Source organism: Psammomys obesus, unplaced genomic scaffold (genome assembly GCF_907164565.1).
Source record: "Psammomys obesus unplaced genomic scaffold, mPsaObe1.curated_primary_1811, whole genome shotgun sequence".
Taxonomy (NCBI): Eukaryota; Metazoa; Chordata; class Mammalia; order Rodentia; family Muridae; genus Psammomys; species Psammomys obesus.
This window is the reverse complement of record NW_026586383.1, coordinates 6369606-6387621: the sequence shown is the minus strand read 5'-3', so window position 1 is coordinate 6387621 and position 18016 is coordinate 6369606. Positions and strand designations below refer to the sequence as shown.

Here is an 18016-nt window from a genome sequence, read left to right as displayed (position 1 = left end):
TTTCTTTCTTTCTTTCTTTCTTTCTTTCTTTCTTTCTTTCTTTCTTTTTCTTCACTACTTTCTCGACTCTATTGCTGGGTGGGCAAGATTTAGTAGATAGAATCCATTACTTTCTGCGAAGCAGGAACTCCTCACATTCTTCCCTAGCCCTCTCTGTAGCCCTGCTCACACAGCCAGTCATCTTACAAGAACGTGGGAGGGCCTGGGGCGGGTGCTGCAGTCTTCAAACTTGAAAAATGAGGCATGTGAACAAACTTACTGAGTGAGTCAGCCCCTGAGGATGAGCCACTGGCCAGTTCATTTTCTTGTCCTTAAACAGCTGAACTCAGTTGTTTGACATCGTATGAAAAACTCATACCGTGCCTGCTTCCGATGGTGACATCCCCTTCATAAATTAAATGTCAAGATGACTTCATTTATGTTCTGATGGGAGGGTTGGTTGGTTCAGCGTCTCTTGACTGTGAGTCATCCTCTGCCTTAGAGCTCATACCTGTCTCATACTCCAGGGCTGACTTCCAGGAAAAGCTTATGTATCTTGGTGCGTACATCCAGGGGAGTTGAGGTTCAGTCCTACTTTTTCTGACATCAGGCTCCTTAGGATCAAATCTGGGTCACAACTGTGTGACCTTGAAAGCATCATTCATCCTTTCTCCACCTCCTGTTTCCACCTTGACAGAATGAAAGGAACACTATTTATCTCGCTAGGCTCATGCCATGTAACAGCAAATGCTTAGCCCCCACACAAAACGATTGCCTCTAAATGTCTTCACTGTGGAACAGTACCTTCCTAAAGAGATGCTGTAATTGTATTGAATTCTCTAAAGAAACTGGTCTGGATGATCTAATCGGCAGTCCCAATATGTGGTGGCTTCTCTTCAGTGACCACCAATCACTCTCTAACCAGTGCCATCATGAATAAACACCAGAGCAAAGACTGTGGGTTTGTGTAGACACCAGACATCCTCTCTTCCTTAACTCTGTCACCCAAAGCCCTACATTTGAACATCTCCTACTTCTGCTACTTCTAACCATGCTGACTCTGCAAACTCATGCCCCCATCACAGCACAGTGATCTACTGCTCAGTAACCTCAGACCACAAGCCCTCCCTACTCCTAAATATGATTTATAGACCGTGGCTTTGAACAATATAGCAAAGTCAATTTTATCTGAAGGAAAATATTATTTTACTAACATTTTAAAAATCTCTTCATAGTGGCTCAGGATGATTTAAAATCTAATCAACGATAAAATTCCAAATCCAGAAGGAGACAAAGAATGAAAGATAAAGTGTAGCTAGCTACTTTAATCAGGAAATTGACTATGGGGATACATTGACCCTGGGGGTTATTGACACTCCTCTCTCTCTCTCTCTCTCTCTCTTTCTCTTTTTTTTTCTCTCTCTCTCCCTTCCTTCCTTCCTTCTTTTTCTAAAGATGCTGTTGTTTCATTATCTGCCTTTGACAGCCAGAGCATACAAAATTGCTCTTGGTTTTCACAAGTTAATTCATTTAGGCTGTGCATTTATCAGGCATTCTGAGCGCCTTCTGCAACTTGATGTTGATAAAGGAATGTTATTTTGAAAAGAGGTGGAGAGGAGGGAATTTATAATTGTTGATCACAAGAACAATTTACAATTCTTATGGCTATCTGAACCATGGGGCATCCCCAAAAGATAAATGAAACATTAGAGACTAGGAAGACTCTCTGTCCTTAGCTCCATAATAAGCGACTCTCTTTGGGCAGAATTTCTAGACTTTATAAACAGGAGTTTGGCAGAAAATTACCTTTACTATTACATGTCTTCCCCCCCCTGGCCCAGAGCCCTCACAGTCATTGATAAGAAACAAGATATATCTGGCTGATGAGATGGTTTGGTTGGTAAAGTGCCTGTGACATAGCCTGGACATCTGAGTTCTGATTTCCAAAACCCACAGAAAGTTTTAGGCACGGTGGCCTGTGCCGCAGGACTGAGGGGCAGAGGCCAGCAGATGCTGAAGCTCATTGGCTGGCCAACCTACCTGAGTAGTGACCGCTTCCCTTTCAGTAAGAGATCTTTTCCCATAGTAGAGGGCAATTAAAGAAGACACCGAAGATGGACCTCTGGCTACAATATGCAGTCACACATGACACACATGTGCCAGCATGTATCCGTGCCTACAACTACACTAACAAGTACACCCACCATACACACAAACACATACAAACACAGACACACAGGCACGCAGACCCACAAACACACAGACACTCGTACACATAGATGCACAAGTGCACACACAGACATATGGACGCACATGGACATGGACACAGAGATAGTCAGACACACAGACACATGCACACGCACCCCATACACTTGCACACATGATTTGCTCTACATCTTCATTTCCATGCATACACATTTCTTGTCCCCTTTTCAACTTTGTTTTGCTTTTAGTCTTTTATTCCACTGAATACTGGCCTTGTCGGAGGACACATTGATCATTGTAGGCATGATGCAATTTGCTAAATGGTGTTCTACTTATGGAAATGCCTGCAAAGAGCCCCAAGGGAACAAAAGAATTAAGCAAACAGGTATTGATCATGCGATAGCTGCTGCTTTTCTTATTTGACCAGTCAGTCCAGGTTTGTCTGGTTTCTCTTGATCTGTGTTACAGAAAGCTGGGGACATTCTTTAGGTTCTGCAGTTGTGCTAACGCTTAGGCAATGGTGGCAACTGCTTTAAACAAAGTCTCATTTTAAGACTCCTCATTCCAGGATGGAATCTAAGGAATCTGGGGAGAGGGGAGGTGACCGTGGTGGCAGGCAGCTTTGAAAACAACCAAGCCTGGCAATTGTTAGACGGTGAAGCACTTGTGTGACCAATGAGGAAATAAATGTGATCTGACCTACTGTGAGCCAGAGACCTGGACACCACTCTAGCAAGCACCAATAGCATCTACTATGTGCAGTGCTCATACAAGAGGAAAAGCTAGGTGTTGTGGAGTGTCTAAGGGGGATATAGAAAACTTTAGATTGGGAAGCAAGCTGACTTTTTATGTTTTAAAAATGCTCAAGTTTTATGCACAGATTAAATCCTAAAAGGTTATGGATATACCTCACTGCAAATACACAAAACATGCACCTATCTACCTCTCCAAAAACAATGGGAAGATGAAATCCATATTACTAATGCTGATCTTGCATTAGGCAGACCCATAGAAATGGTTGGGAACGTGTTCATTCTGGGAGATGGCATTCTGACCTCTGTTCCTCTGGTATTTGCTTGTTCTCTCTTCCCCTGACCCTCCTTTCCTCATCCTTTCGTTTTGAGCCAATCTGAGCTTGCATTTGACAGTTCTGTTGTATCCTTTGGTGCCTCTCATCTAGCCAATTGAACAGAGGCCTGTGTAAAGGAGCAGGAAAGGAAGGAGAACAGATAGGAAGCCTGAAGACAGACCATAATACCAGACGGCACACACTCTGGCCATGAGAAAGACTAGGAATTCAGAGAATGGGATGGCTGGTAGTATTCTGCTATTTGGGGAGAAGAAAGAGATAAAGTCACCACCAAGTTCTCCAGTGAGGCTGAAAAATGATGACTGTACTAAAAGCAAGGGGCTCGTGATGACGGGCTTCAGGCTTGGGGAGCTGGGGAAGGGCGTGAAAAATAGTGCAGTGAGATGTACCCTGAGGTCCTGAATCTTAAGAAGCACTATCATATAGCTGCTTGGGAATACGGACCAGGGTCATTTTGAGATCTTGAGAGGTGTAAGCCGATTACTGCAGCAGGAAACAAAGCTGAGTCCTGTGAACACACCCTCTCTATCCATAACTTCAGCATCATGTTTATTCATTGTAATTGCACAAGGTAGCACCTAAAGATTTATAGCCACCTTCTGTTTATCTGCTACAGGCTAGGTGATTCCTGCTAGCGGACTCAAGACACAGGTAGACATTAAGTAACTAATCCCAACACATGAATAAGAACCGAATTGCAAATGCTAGGAAGGAAAATGGCAGTGTGGTGCTTAGCTCTAAATGAGAACCCTCAGTAAGGGGCAATCAGGCAGGGAGCAGAAATGAAGGGAGCCTCCCAGTGTGTTGAACCCACATTCAGGAAGTGACTGGAGAGGAGGGAGGGAATCAAGTGGGATAAGTTTGGCCTCAGTTCAGTGGGATCCCCATGATTTCATCTCACTGTCGTGAAGGGCAAGTTCATTTCCGTTATTACATGTTCGCTACTTACATGTGCCTGTTCATCTGGCCATGATTATGGTGTTTTGTTTTGTTTGCAATGCGATTATAAAGGCATAAAGTATAGTTTGTTGCCATTTTCCTCCATCATATTATCAAATTAGCCCTTAGATTTCTTCCATGGCTCAAATATTGAGTAGATGAACACCATCCGTATTGGTTACCTTTCCCATTGCTTTGACGAAATACCTAACAAAAACAACTTAAGGAAGGAAGGAGGGGCTTGCTTTCACCCACGGCATGAGGATATAGTCCATGTGGTGGAGAAGGACCCGGTCCCAGGAGCTTGAGGCAGCGGGCACATCGCATCTCCAGTTAGGAGCAGAGATGAATCCCCCCCGTGCTCTGCCCACTGTCCCATTTTTATTCCATCCTGCCTTCCAGTCCCCGAGACGGTTCAGTCCACACTCAAGTTGGGCTTCTCACCTCAACTAACTCAGTTTAGAAACTGCCCCAAACATGTGATACACTTATCTCCCAGTTCAGTGTCGATTCTGTGGAGTTGACAATCAATATTAACTGTCTCACTATTTGAATAAATTCATTTCTGTTACTGAGCCCTGGTACAAGCTTTCTGTTTGATAATTACTAACCCCCACCCCAGCCCATTAACTAAGTCATTGGGAGAGAACCCAGCTAATTTCTAATTTTTCCAGTGGAATAATTTAAAAGATGTCTTTTTTTTTTTGACGTGTATTGTATGTTCCTGTGTGAGTCAATGTACATCATGTGTGCGCAGTTGCTAGCAGAGTCGAGAAGAGGGCATCGGATCCCTTAGAACAATTTACAGGGCAATTGTTACCTACAATATTGGAGCTGGAAACTGACCCTGTGCCCCTGAAAGGCAGAAGATTCTCTTCACTGCCGAGCCCCTTATCAAACCTCACAGCCATTGTTGAAGAAAGTGCTCATTCCTGCTTTTGAGTGACATTCTGAATTCCAAGCGAAAAATTTGGGGCTCTTAGGAACAGTACTATTAGTGTAATGTTCTAGCCGCAAATATCAGAGTATGGCTTCACCATACTACTGTGAGCTGGTCACTTACGATAGCCATGTCTGCATCAACTCCCTGCGGTCTATAACTGACCCTGTGACCAGGAGAGCTATCATTATCTTGTTCATGTTAATGAGGTTATTGTTCTTTACAGAGGCCAAGTCACCATCTAAAGGTCACCCAGCCAGTAAGACACACAGCAAGGGCCCTCTCCAGGCAGTCCATGTAATAATCTGAGCTCTGAAGGTGGCCTGCATGAGGAGGAAGGCAGTCAAGCAGTGCCATATTTACTGATTTTGATCTGTATAAGTATAATTACCTTTATATGCTACTTCCCAAGCTTCAGATGGCAATTTTACTATTTTAATTTTAACATAAAATGGTTTGACTGATTAAAATAGGAGTTCTGAAATGAGGAGGAGCCTTAGCATGACCAGTGGACATCAAGCAATATTCATACATACATATCATTAGCCCCCATGTGCAATGAATAGCTGCCAATAGACTGGTGTGCAAAGGCTACTCATTGATAAACACCCTACAGTGAACAGGGTAGCTCCAACACATGAATCCTCCTGTTTAGACTCCCAGGGGACCCAGCTGGAGACACTCTAGGCTCAGAGATTTCAAATCGGTTATGATTTTTTGAAGCAGGAAAGCAGTTTAAGAGTGGAAAGGAACCCCCTCCATTCCTCTTTCCCTTGCTCACTTATAGAACAAGGATGCCTGGAATGATGTCTATGCACTTACAACTGTGCTCTACCATGGGACCAAGGAAAGCAGCAGATGGAAATTTCTTTGGAGAAAAGGAGCAAGCCAAAGAATAGGGAAGGTAAAGATGTTTGGCTGTTAGAAGCAAGGTCGAACATCAGGTCTGAACTGTTTCGGTGCAACAGGGAAGGCGGTGACAGAGTCATTTAGAAGCTCGAGGGCCAGTATGGTGAGGGACAAAGTCAAAGGCTGAGAGTTTATGCCAGGAGCACCTGCTCACTTCTCAATCTGCCATTCATGGTTGTGCTGTCCAAATGCTGGGCCAGAGGAGGGGAAAAGCTAGGAATGTTGATGTTCTTAGAAGCAGCATGGAACATGGTATTAGTGTGTGTGTGTGTGTGTGTGTGTGTGTGTGTGTGTGTGTGTGTGCACTCGATAGAGCAAGCAGCTTGCACTGCCTTTAGTGCACGCTGCTGGCCTGTGGCTAGGTCCTGCCTTGTGTTTGTCCAGTGACAGTTTTTCCTTTGCATTTGCAGCAGTCCTATGCACCAGCCCCCCACCCCATGGCTCCTCCCAGCCCCAGCACAAACAGCAGCAGCAACAGCAGTGGGGAACAGTTGAGTAAAACGAACCTGTACATCCGAGGCCTTCCACCAGGCACCACGGACCAGGACCTCATCAAGCTGTGTCAACCGTAAGTGTCCCAAAGCTCCCCAGGCCTGTTATGATGCCCACATCGGGTGTGGGGACACCGGATGGGCTGGAGCAACTGCAGACTCAATGAGGACTCTTTTGGGAGTTTTCTCCAGCTTCCTTCAGGGATTGGGGTTTGGGACATGGTTGCAGAGGTGGAATTTCTTGAACATGTCTTGACAAATGCTGGCTAAGTTGTGTGTGACCTACAGGACAGAGAGTGACAACAGAGATGTGTTCTTACCCAACGTATCTGGGGAGAGGGGTTCATGATGACAGACTGTTCATGGAAAGAGCTGTGTTTTAGAGGTGTCAATGATGCAGCTGATTTCAGGCTGCTGTCCTGTCCGGGCATCAAAGCTTTTCTGGCAATAGTTGGTTTAACCAGGACCAGTTAACTTACCTGTTAATTTCCTTGGAAGCATCTACTCCCAAGCCCCATGATTCTACTTCCCATTCAAGCCAAGAACTCACTGACAGAGTCCTTCTGTATTTCCCAAGAAAGATAGAAATAGTTGAACTTTCCTCCAAAACTGTTTTCATTAATCCCTTATCTACTAGCACATTTATTATCACTCCATGCCTGTGCAAATATGTTAAGACTGCATGAGTTTACCTAACAAATAACCTCAGCAACAAATCATGAGTTAGAAAGCATAGGCTGTGGGCTTTAGCTTCCCCTCCTATTATTTTCAAAATTGCATCAAGGCAGATGTCTATCGTTTGATTGTCCCACAGCTGAGCATCTTTAATTTCGGTGGAGGCTTTTCTCAGGTGCTTCCGTTCTCTTCTGTAACCCTGTTGTATGAAGGTAAAGATGCTATTTATTTTGTAAGGTTTCCAACCTCTAAAATATGAGGAGGGAAAACACTACAGTGTTTATTTGCCTTCATTATGAATTTGAAAGTTGGGAGTTCATATCTAGACAATAGATAGTGGCAGACAGACACAAACAAACATGCAAAAAACCATAACCAGATAATCAGCTAACAAAACAGTGTGTGGATTTGGATAAAGACACCCTGTTGCTACTGTCTGCCTTGATTTGTGCAAAATTTAAGATGGAGCTGTGCAAAAAAAAAAAATGTTTACTGAGAAGACATTAGTTTTGTTTTTCTAATGTTGAAACTATGATGGAGGAGGCATATGGACATTTGTTAAGTTTTGTTTTATAAAATACACAGGGGTTGATAATCAGAAAGTAAACAGCTTGTCAGAAAAATCTGAACTATTTTTGAAAGTGAAGTCCTTGGAAATATGAGAATTGTTGATTTATGATTGAGTTTGTAGATAAATAGGTGTTATCTCTGATTCATACTTGAGTCATGATCATAAGACACATATGTGAGTATTTAGTAAAGATTATTTCTTGTTGTTCTATGCAACCTATGGTGTTCTGAGCCTGAGACTCCACCTTTCTGGGTCTGGAAAGGTACTCAAGAGGTGAATATTTCCCAGAGGTGTTCTCATGTGGCAAATGCTGCTCCTTGTCTGAAAACCTCTTCTTGCATTGGCACATGAGGACCACTGACTGTTCTGGTATAAAGCGTCACTGTGTTGATGAGGGCAAGAAGGGGCAGACGCTCAGACTTTCTCAGCCATCATGTGACCATGTCTGCCTTTGAAATTTCACCTTCCTCTTTACAAAGAATGAACTGAAGCCTGGGAATGTGGCTCAGTCAGTAAAGAACTTTGCTTTGGAAGCATGAATACCTAAGTTCCAATGACCCATGTTAACGGCCGGGAATGGTTGCACACACTTGTAACCCAGTTATACGTAGACCGAAACAAGAGGATCCCAGGGCCAGCTAGCGTAGCCTAACTGCAAGCTTAGGATGAAACCTGAGGGTTTACACTTGGACTCAACTTTCTGACCTCTACACAGATCCACTGAGGTGTGGACATGCGTCTTGCATCACACATACATGCATCCATATGAACAGTACATACATCCCTACCAAACAAACACACAAAAGTCGGTTTGAATTTTTATTTTTCTAGATTTTTTTCCTGGCTGCATTGGGGTTGTTATGAAACTGCCTCTGAACAACATGCTAGAACCTATTATTCAATATTCTAGAATTCTCTTGGAGCTTTGGTACAGATTTGGTGGCTTGGACTCAGCCATGGTTGGGAATGTGTGTAACATAAGAAGTAGAAAACCCAGAGATTTCTGGCAATTTTATTTTTCTGGTTTATGGACATACTGCTGTGCTAGCATCATGGCACATATTTCTCTGTCAACCTCTATCTCTGTAAAGTGTCACCAGTTATTTTATAACTGGGAAGTATTGCATACAAGCCTGTGTGGGCTGGAAAGACATGGTGGTCAGAGATGTACAGGAGCACAGAAGTCTTGAATCTGGGAAATTTCAAGCAGGTTATAGACACAGAGAGCAATGCTTGGCTATGCATACTAGTAATTGCTGGGTAGTAAGACTTAGCCAATGGTCAGGTTACTGTAAAAACATTTCTGGGTTCTCTGGTTACTGAAGTGGTCAGGTTCTGGTATTAATTGCTCATAATATTTTCCCTGTAAGAGCTTAGAGAATAGTTATGATTGGAAAACATAGTGGCAGTAACTGTGTATGAAGATATCTAGTTTTCACTCCTGGCTGTATCATCAATGAGGGTCTGAGGCCTTAAATCACTGCTGCACACTTCGATTTGTTTTATCTCATGTATCAAAGAATGGATTTGAACTCTGAAGCTGTTTACATTTCCTTCACTCTAAAGTTCAGTGAGTGAGGTCCTCGTTTGGAACTTGCCCTTGTCCATCTGTGTCTCTTTTTCTTGTCCACCTGTCCAGCATTGGTCCACCCTCAGCCTCAGATGGCTCACCAGTGTGGATAAGACCTTGCTGGCCAGGGGTGCTCTTGCTAAGAGAGTGACACAGCTCATTTGGAAAGATCTTATCCCTCTTTTGTACCTTCAGTTTCCTATCGTGCTTGTTATTTGTATTTATGATTTTCTAATTTTATATTGCTATCAGGGATCAAACATTCTAAAATGCTTTCACCTGAAAAAAATATGCAAGGTTTTCGTTTCCTGGTTTGCAGCAGTGTCCCATGCATTCCAGGATGGCTTCCTTGTGTAGCCTGAGATGCCCATGAACTTCTTTGACATTCCTGCCTCTGCCTCACAAGTGCTGGGATTAACTACAGCTGTGCAGCACCACACCTGGTTTATGTGGCGTCAGGGATCAAATCCAAGGCTTTAGGCATCCTGGAAAAGCCTGCCAGCTGACCTGTGTCCTGGGCAGTATTTGTACGCTTGCTCAAACTTCCTATGCACCCAGTTACCGTGCTAATTTTTGTGAAATGATAGGTACTTCTAAAGTATTCCTCACGTGACAGGGTGTGTAACGATTACTAATATCAACGATAATAAAACAATAGAAAGATATTCAGAGGCAGCATAAATATACTGAATTTTCTGGTATTAGAATATGCCACCCATATGCAAACCATTGTATAGCAAGATGACGATATAAAGGAAAATAAATGCATTATTAATAGCTCAATGTATAACACGACAACAATTTTTTAATGACACTCCCCACCCCTGTGTTCAGATGACAGTTCAAAAAGAAAAAAAAAAGCAAAACTGACGAATAATAAACAGGAAGAAATATTTTGGAAGTATCTAGTTAGAGCCATACCTTAGATAATTGCATGACACTTGTGTATGTTTAACAGGAAACAGGATAGTTAGGGACCATTTGTATCTCTTTAGAAAGCTCAAAATATGGACTGCTTTTCACCAGGTTCTCAGTGAAGAAATACTCACATGCCAGACATGGCCATGCCTGCCTGTAATCTCAGCACTGGAAGGAGGAAGGCAGAGGGATCCGGGTCATCCTTGGCAACATGAAAAGCTGAATGCCAGTCCACATTACCTGAGTCCCTGTCTAACAACAACAAGAATAAAAACAAAAAGCAATCAAGCAAAGGAAGTATTTACACAACACTTCTAGCACATTGTTGGTGCCACCATTTAGATAAGGCTTTGCCTTAACTCTGTTTTTCTTCTATTTGGGGAAAAAAATGTGGTCTAAATAAGCATTTGGCTTAAAAATAAAAATGTTTGCCGTAAGTTCAGAAATGAAGCATGACATGTCTTAGCTTATAACATGCCCTCAGATCCGTCATCTCGGAGGGAATGGCAACTAAGATCAGATAGATGAATAGATTTAATGAGGAAAAGTGGGAGGAGTACCCCAGACAGACAGAATAACTGACTTGGAGAAGCCATGTCTGCCTGAAACCCTGCAAGGACAAGGCCCTGAAAAGGTCAGGGTGGCCAAAGCAAAGGGCAGCTGGCCTCGGAACACAGTGAACCTCCAGCATGGAGGGAGGCAAGATGCCCTTCTTGTAGAGGGATTGTCATAGTTCTGTGTCCTTATGACATGCAATTGTCATAAAGAGAAAGAGACAGTCACATTACACTTGAGGAAAGGTGACTCCAGCTGCAGAGTGAGGAGGGTATCCCTTGAAGCTGTTGACCATTCAGAACAGATTGAAAAGTCAGCTGGAAGCAAAACTGACCAGCACCCAGAGAAAGCATGGGGATGAGAATGAATAATCTTGTGGGGAAAGATGTGATGTGAACTTTTGTGCTGGTCCTGGGGCCTGGATTTAGGGTCTGCTATAAGTGAGGTGAGGCAAGCTCTTCATGACTGAGCTGTTTGCCAGCTCCTTTGACAGCATTTATTTCCGTTTAGGCTTTGCCAAGTTGCAGCCATGTTGCCCAGCTGGCCTAGAACTCAGTCTGCAGCCCAGAAGGGCTTTGAACTTGCAATCCTCCTGCCCCAAGCTCCTCAGTAGCTGGGTTTACAGACTACACCACCAGGCACAACTACATTCATATTGTTTTTTTTTTCTTTTTATTAAGAAAGCAAAGCAACACAAGGCCTGAAGAGTCCAGTAGCTTCAAAACAAACAAACAAAACAAAACCAGAAATCAGCAAGTAGTACAAAATACACCCAAATCACTTGACCTTTAATTAGTTCCTGTCTCTTACTTGTCACAAAAGGGCACAAAGCATCCCATGAGACAGTGAGGGTGCTCAAGGCAGATACAATGGGGACTGACACAAGAGAAACACTGATTAACACGAAACTTTGGTCCAGGTTAGAATTACCCAACCAGCTACTTATACACTCATGTGAGCGGGGCGAGCTACTAAGTTAAGATCTTGGGGGGACACCTGGGTCACCTGCCACCTGCTAATCACAGAGGAGCAGCTTGTGGTGAGGCCATCCCATGCAACAAAGCTTGAGAATGCTTTTAGGCTGAATAAAAGTTTGATGCTGTAATGAATTTTCAATCCTTACGTTAACTCTCCCCCTCAAAGAAAGCGGTATCTCTCTCTCTCTCTCTTTCTCTGTCTCTCTCTAGTCCCCTCTCTCTCTCCTCTTCTCCCTTCCTTCCTGTTTTCTTTTTCCATCTGTCAAAACTGTTTGACAGCCTGTGTAATGGACTCGCTAGAGCCGGATGTACTAGACAATCAGTCCACTGCCTTAGAGCTACCCACCAGTCCTGCAACTGAAAACGTTATGTACTTACAGCCACACTTGAGGAACACATTAAGCATCGATTGCACTGGAACAACTATGCATGTGTTTACATTTTCCATGTCTATTATTGTTTTCTAACCATGCAAATGGCTTGTACATTTGGGTTAAAACAATGATTTCAGAAGCTCCTGACCAAGAAGCAGATGTGGTGAGGCATAGCTGTAATCCCAGCACTTGAGTGGCTGAGGCAGGATGATCTTCTGAAGTCTGAGGCTAGGCTGAGCTACATAGCGAGCCCTTACCTCAAAACAAAAACAAACCAGAGAGAAGAGCCCTTGGCAGTTGTTGCTGAGTTGTGAATGGCACATCTGGTCTTAACTGAAACATGGATGGTGCTGCTGAGACATGAGCAAGTTACTGTTGAGAAGGGCTGGGTTGTCCTGCCCCTCAACTCGTCTAGCACATGCTCTCCTTATTCAAGTTCCCACACCCTAAAATTTTCCCCTTTACAAATAAGACTGTGAATGTCAGAGAGGAGGAACACCCACTTTGAAAAGCCAATAGAAGAGAGTAAGTGTGTGCCCAGAACTGAAGAAACTGAAGGCGCTGACTCCCTGACTTTTACCCCGCCCTGCTGGGGGCCCCTTAGGGTGTATGCTGAGCACTGAATACTTAAAACCACTCCCGTGCCATCCAGCTCGGGCGTAGAGTCCATTACACACAGTGTCCGACAGTTTTGACAAATGCGCTGACACAATCAAACCTTTTATCAATTTAAAAGTAACCTTGTCACAGTATCTGTCAAACTGCTCAGATACAACTAAAGAAAAACAAGTCATCCCGAGCTCTGGGTAACCCAGTGAATAAGAGTGGTGTGCCTGGAAACATCCTCCTTCCTTTTCTTCCATGTGTCACTGACGATTTAAAAGTCCCTTCTAATAAGACACAAGGAGATTTATTATTTGCTTTCTTCAGCAAGCCACACTCAAGTCACACGGTTGCGTGTGGAACACCCCAAATTTGTGTGGTGGCATGTGTGGGTGAGGGTGAGCTCTGGAATCCATGAACCATGCCTGTGTCTTCTAAAGGAGAGGGCCCTGAAGACTCAAGCTTGGTGTTTGAGTTCCTTGGGTCTGCCAGGCTCTGACCGATGGCTACATATTCATTCATACTCTGCGTTAGGCACGATTAGCAATCATCCCTTGCACTCTAGACATGGCATTTGATTAGTGCTTGGTAACTAATTGGCATTAATAATGCACTGTTACAATTATATATACTATTAAGGATATCAATTGTGAGGCTGGGAAGATAATTCAGCCAGAAAAGTCCTGACCATGCAAACCTGAGGACCTGCTTTCAGTCAATCCCCACATAAAATAGCGAAGCATGGTGGCACATGCTTGTGATGTCGGCACGGGGTGGGGGGGCGGGAAGAGACAGGAGAATCCCTGGGACTTTGTGATTGGTTAGCCTAGCCTGCTCGATGAGCTTCAGGGCACTAAGAGACCCTGACTCAAAAAGAAGTACAGAGCCGAGGAATGGGTACCCAAAGTGGTCCTCTGACCTCTACACACGTGTACACACGTGTACCCGCCCACACCCACTTGTCACACATGCATACACATACACAAACACATAATAAAAGAGAATTAGTTGCATGAGGGTTCCGCATTGTCTGCTCTATATCTCCGAGTCATATTGCACATGTGCAGGAAACCTATCTGACATGGCAACAATTTCTAAGTAACTGAGTCAACGGAGGTTCAGAAAGGCCAAGAAGCCAAGAAACTCGAATGAGTTCCTACAGTCCTCAGGATTCAACGCCTGCCTCTTGCTTCGAAGCCTTTCTCCACAGCATTTAAGACACTCATTTATCAAGAGCATCATTCGTAGGTCTGTGGCTCCATTGACTGATGTGAGAATTCCAAGGGAGCTTTGAAAGCCTAGATCATCTGCGGTGATCATGTAGGATTATGATTCAGTAAGGGTGGGATCCTGAACATTAGGACTTATGAAAACCTGCTCTAATGTTTAGCAAAGCAAACATTCCTGGAAGCAGTATCAGAGAACACATTTTCGATTTTTACCATAGACAGTTTTTGTGTCATGGGCGTGTGTGTGCACACGTATGTGTATGTGCATGCCTACCTGTGCACATGGAGAGACAAGAGGTGATGCTGAGTAACTTCCTCTATGCCTCTTCAGGTTATCTTTTGAGGCAGGGTCTCTCCTTGAACATGGAGCTTGTCGTTCAGGATAGACTGGTTGGCCAGCAAGCCCCCAAGATCCTCCTGATGCTATCTCCACCACCCTAGAATTTCAGGCAAGCTCTGCCTCACCAGGTTTTTATGTGGGGGCTGGACAAACTCATGTCTGGATGCTTGCACAGCAGGTATATTACCCCATGAGCCAGCTCCCTGGGAAAACCCTTCTAATTCCACAGAAGCTGTCAAGTTCCTATGCCATTGCTTACTAGAGTCAGATATGCAAAGGGATTGTGATTCTAAACACAAATCCACATTGTTCAGAATTCTTGGGGCACACTAGAAAGCATGGAGGCTCTGATCATTTTCCTTTGTTATTTTCGCTGCTTTGATGAGCAAGTTCAGTTTTGTTGTTGTTGTTGTTGTTGCTCTTGTTGCTTTTGGATACTGTCTCGTCTGTAATCCAGGCTGGCTAGAACTCACTGTCAGCCCAAGCTGGCCTCATGATCATAGCAGTCCTCCTGCCTTAGCCTCTGAAGTGCTAGGACAGCAGGCTTGAGACACCAGTTCTGGCCCTGTTGTATGCTTTCTTCTAACTTGTTTGAATGATTCACTAAGTTGCTCATAGCTGATAAGGAATGCTCTTTTCTGGTTAGCTAAGAGTAATATGAGAAAAATAAAAATGACTCTTGAGAGCATGTTGGTGGTGGCCCCAAACGGACAGGCCCAGGATGCTGTGGTCAGCCATTCTGGATGTGCCAAGCCAAAGACTGGAGCTTGACGGGGTGTGGAACTGTGGGCAGATACTGGAAGGGTTTGCAGTGCTGGAACGGGGTGACTCCCGGGGGATCCTGGCTTTTAGTTTGATGGGTGACTGACTGCCAAGGTCACAGGAGCACATGTGGTTCTTAGTCCTTATTAAATGTTTTGCATCTAGAAATATTTTGGAAATAATCATTTAGTTCAACAGGACAGGAAGGCTAAAGGAGAGAAAAATTGGGAATAATTCCAACTTGGGCATCCAAAGAAAGTTTGGATCCATTTATTTAAATGAGGATTGTAGAACGAGGAAGCTGAGAAGAAAAATATTAAAAGTTCTCCAGTCCTGTCAGTTTTGAGGCACTCTTGGTCATCTAAAAAATCTTTCTCTGTGCCCCCAGTGTTTATAAATAAATGACAGATGAGCATCAATGGTCACATGACACATGTCAGAAGTATAATATAAAACTAGTTTTCAGTCGAAGGTATAGAATTGGAGTCCTAAAAGTTATAATTGGCTTTTAAGCCTGTCATACTGATGGGTTGATAAGATAGTACCTAATAGGTACTTGACAGTATTCTGAGTATTTGGCATGTAAGGACATCATAGTACACATATGAAATCAATTTTTTAACTTGTGCAAACCTTCACTTTATAGATGAAAAAGCAATGCACTTAATGTATCAGGTGACTTTCCTAATGTAAACTGCCCAGAATTTGACAAGTAGATGGTTTATTTACTTATTTGTTATTTATATAAAGGGTCTTATGTAGTCCCAGCTGGCCTTAAGCTTGACATATAGCTGATGGTGATCTTGGGATTCAATCCTCCTGCCCACACCATGGGCTGGGATTATGTGTGGGGACCACAGCATTTGGTCTATGCTAGGGTTAAAGGGCTGATGCATACCCAGGGATGTTTGTAGCAAGGACAGAAAATGGCCACACACCTGTGTTCTTTGGCTCAGAGAGAAAGAAGTGAAGTTGGCAAAGGCATCATTAATGATGTGGATAAAAGCTAGGAGAGCACTTTGTGATAGATGTGTGGGAAGAAAATATTTCTGAAAAAGCAGAGTGAGCAATGTTAAATACTGTTGGGAAGTCCTGACCAGACTGGCAAGGAGTTACACTTGAACTCGGTAGTAGTATGTACTCTGCAAACTTAGCCACGGAAATCCTTGCAGGGTCAGTGCTAACAGCCTTTGGAGTGAGTCTTTCGAGCGGAAATGCTTGCCTCTCTTTTCAGCTACCTTTCTCCCGTTTCCTAGCATTGGCTTTCCAGTTTACCTTTCCAGCTCTATCTCCCTGTGTCTCTTTCTCCCTCCATGGCTCATTCTGCCCGGATCTCAATGGCTCTTTTGCTCTTTATTTCTGTACATCTTCTAATCCCATCAATCCCCACTCCTTCCTTCCTCAAGTGAGCTCCACCTCCGTCACTTCTGTGCCCCAAGTTCCTAGCACTCCATCAGGTATTTAAATGAGAGCTGGTAAACATTTAATGAACGAATTGAGCCTGAGTTCATCAGTTATATAAAAATGGTTTTATTGGACAGGAGAAACTTGTTACAGAGCAGACTTTGAGTTAATAGTAGAAACTGTAGGTAATAGCATTTAATGTTTGACACAATGTCCAGCGTAGTCCTTCAAGGGTGAGTGAAGACAGATATTGAATGTGGATCTGTTTCACTGAGTAGATCTCAAAGAAAGCTGGGGAGGGAAGCCCAGGGTGCCCTGAGACACATGTATTCAAAGACCCATATAAAGCTCACTACCCCCCCTCCCTCCCTCCTTCACTCACCCCTTCACTGTGGCTGTGGAGGCAGGAAATAACCTTTGGCTCTGGTTGAAGCCACTATGTTCTGGCTGTCAGGTGGCTCACCTTACCTGTGTCCTGCTGATGGCTCATTCTGAAACTGATGTGCAGTGCTGTGACTTGGGTGGAAGTTTCAGAAATCGCCTCAGGACTGCAGATTTTCTTCACCTCTTTCTTGGAAACCAGCAGCGTGGGGAGCATGCCCTCAGGGAAAGTTGATGAAAGGACACACAGCACCTCCTGTGTACTTGACGCACTGAAGATGATGATCTTCTGTCTGAAACGTGGCAGCTCCGTGTTCTACATTCATTGTTCCATTGCAGGACTGAGAATAAATGATGCATGCAAGTCATTCTTTTAAAATTGTTTCCAGTTTTCATCTGTTAACCTACTCATTTTCTCTAACACTGGTAACTCCTTTGAGAAATACAAGTGCTTTGTTTAATGTAGTTTATAATGCCTCCTAGGATTTTATGAAGGAGGTGTTGTCTTAGGGAGGCTGGAGAGATGGCTCAGTGATTAAGAGCGCTTGCTGTTCTTACAAGAAACCTGGGTTCAGGTCCCAGGACCCATTGTGGTGGCTCATCCCTAACTCCTGTTCCAGGGCATCCAACACCCTCTTCTGACTTTTCCTGTCACTGCATATACGGTGCTCATAAATTTGTTCAGGCAAACACACAAATGCACAAACTAAATAAGTAAACAAGATTACAATGGATGAATAAATAAATAAATCTTTAGATTTCTTGTTTTAGGATTTTTTTTTAGCTCACTTGTTTGTTTGGCTAGAGTCCTACCATATAGGCTAAGTTGATCTTGAATTTAATATATAGTTTAGGCTGGTTTCAGACTTGCCACTCTCCTGCTTCAGGCCTTGAGTTCTGGGATAAATAGAGTGAACTTATTGTTTAGACTACAAATCAGCATTATTGAAGAGTAAAAGGAAGAACATTCACTTCAAGATGTAAGGCCTGGTTGATCTGAAAGCAAATACACCTGTGTAGCTGCTGCATCATTCAGGATGGAAAACCTTTCAATCAGTCTAGAACAGCGGTTCTCAGCCTGTGGGTCATGACCTTTTTGGGTGT

At 43.6% G+C, this 18016-nt stretch overlaps 1 protein-coding gene across 9 annotated transcripts in view; it reads left to right on the top strand.

The window, feature by feature from the left end:
* The window catches only part of Rbms3 (RNA binding motif single stranded interacting protein 3), a 934572-nt gene that overhangs the window by 248627 nt on the left and 667929 nt on the right, over window positions 1-18016 (top strand). For all 9 annotated transcript variants that reach the window (XM_055601685.1, XM_055601684.1, XM_055601682.1 and 6 more), the window contains exon 2: window positions 6473-6630. In XM_055601685.1, the coding sequence (XP_055457660.1) occupies window positions 6473-6630 (158 nt within the window). The remainder of the gene's footprint in view (window positions 1-6472; window positions 6631-18016) is intronic.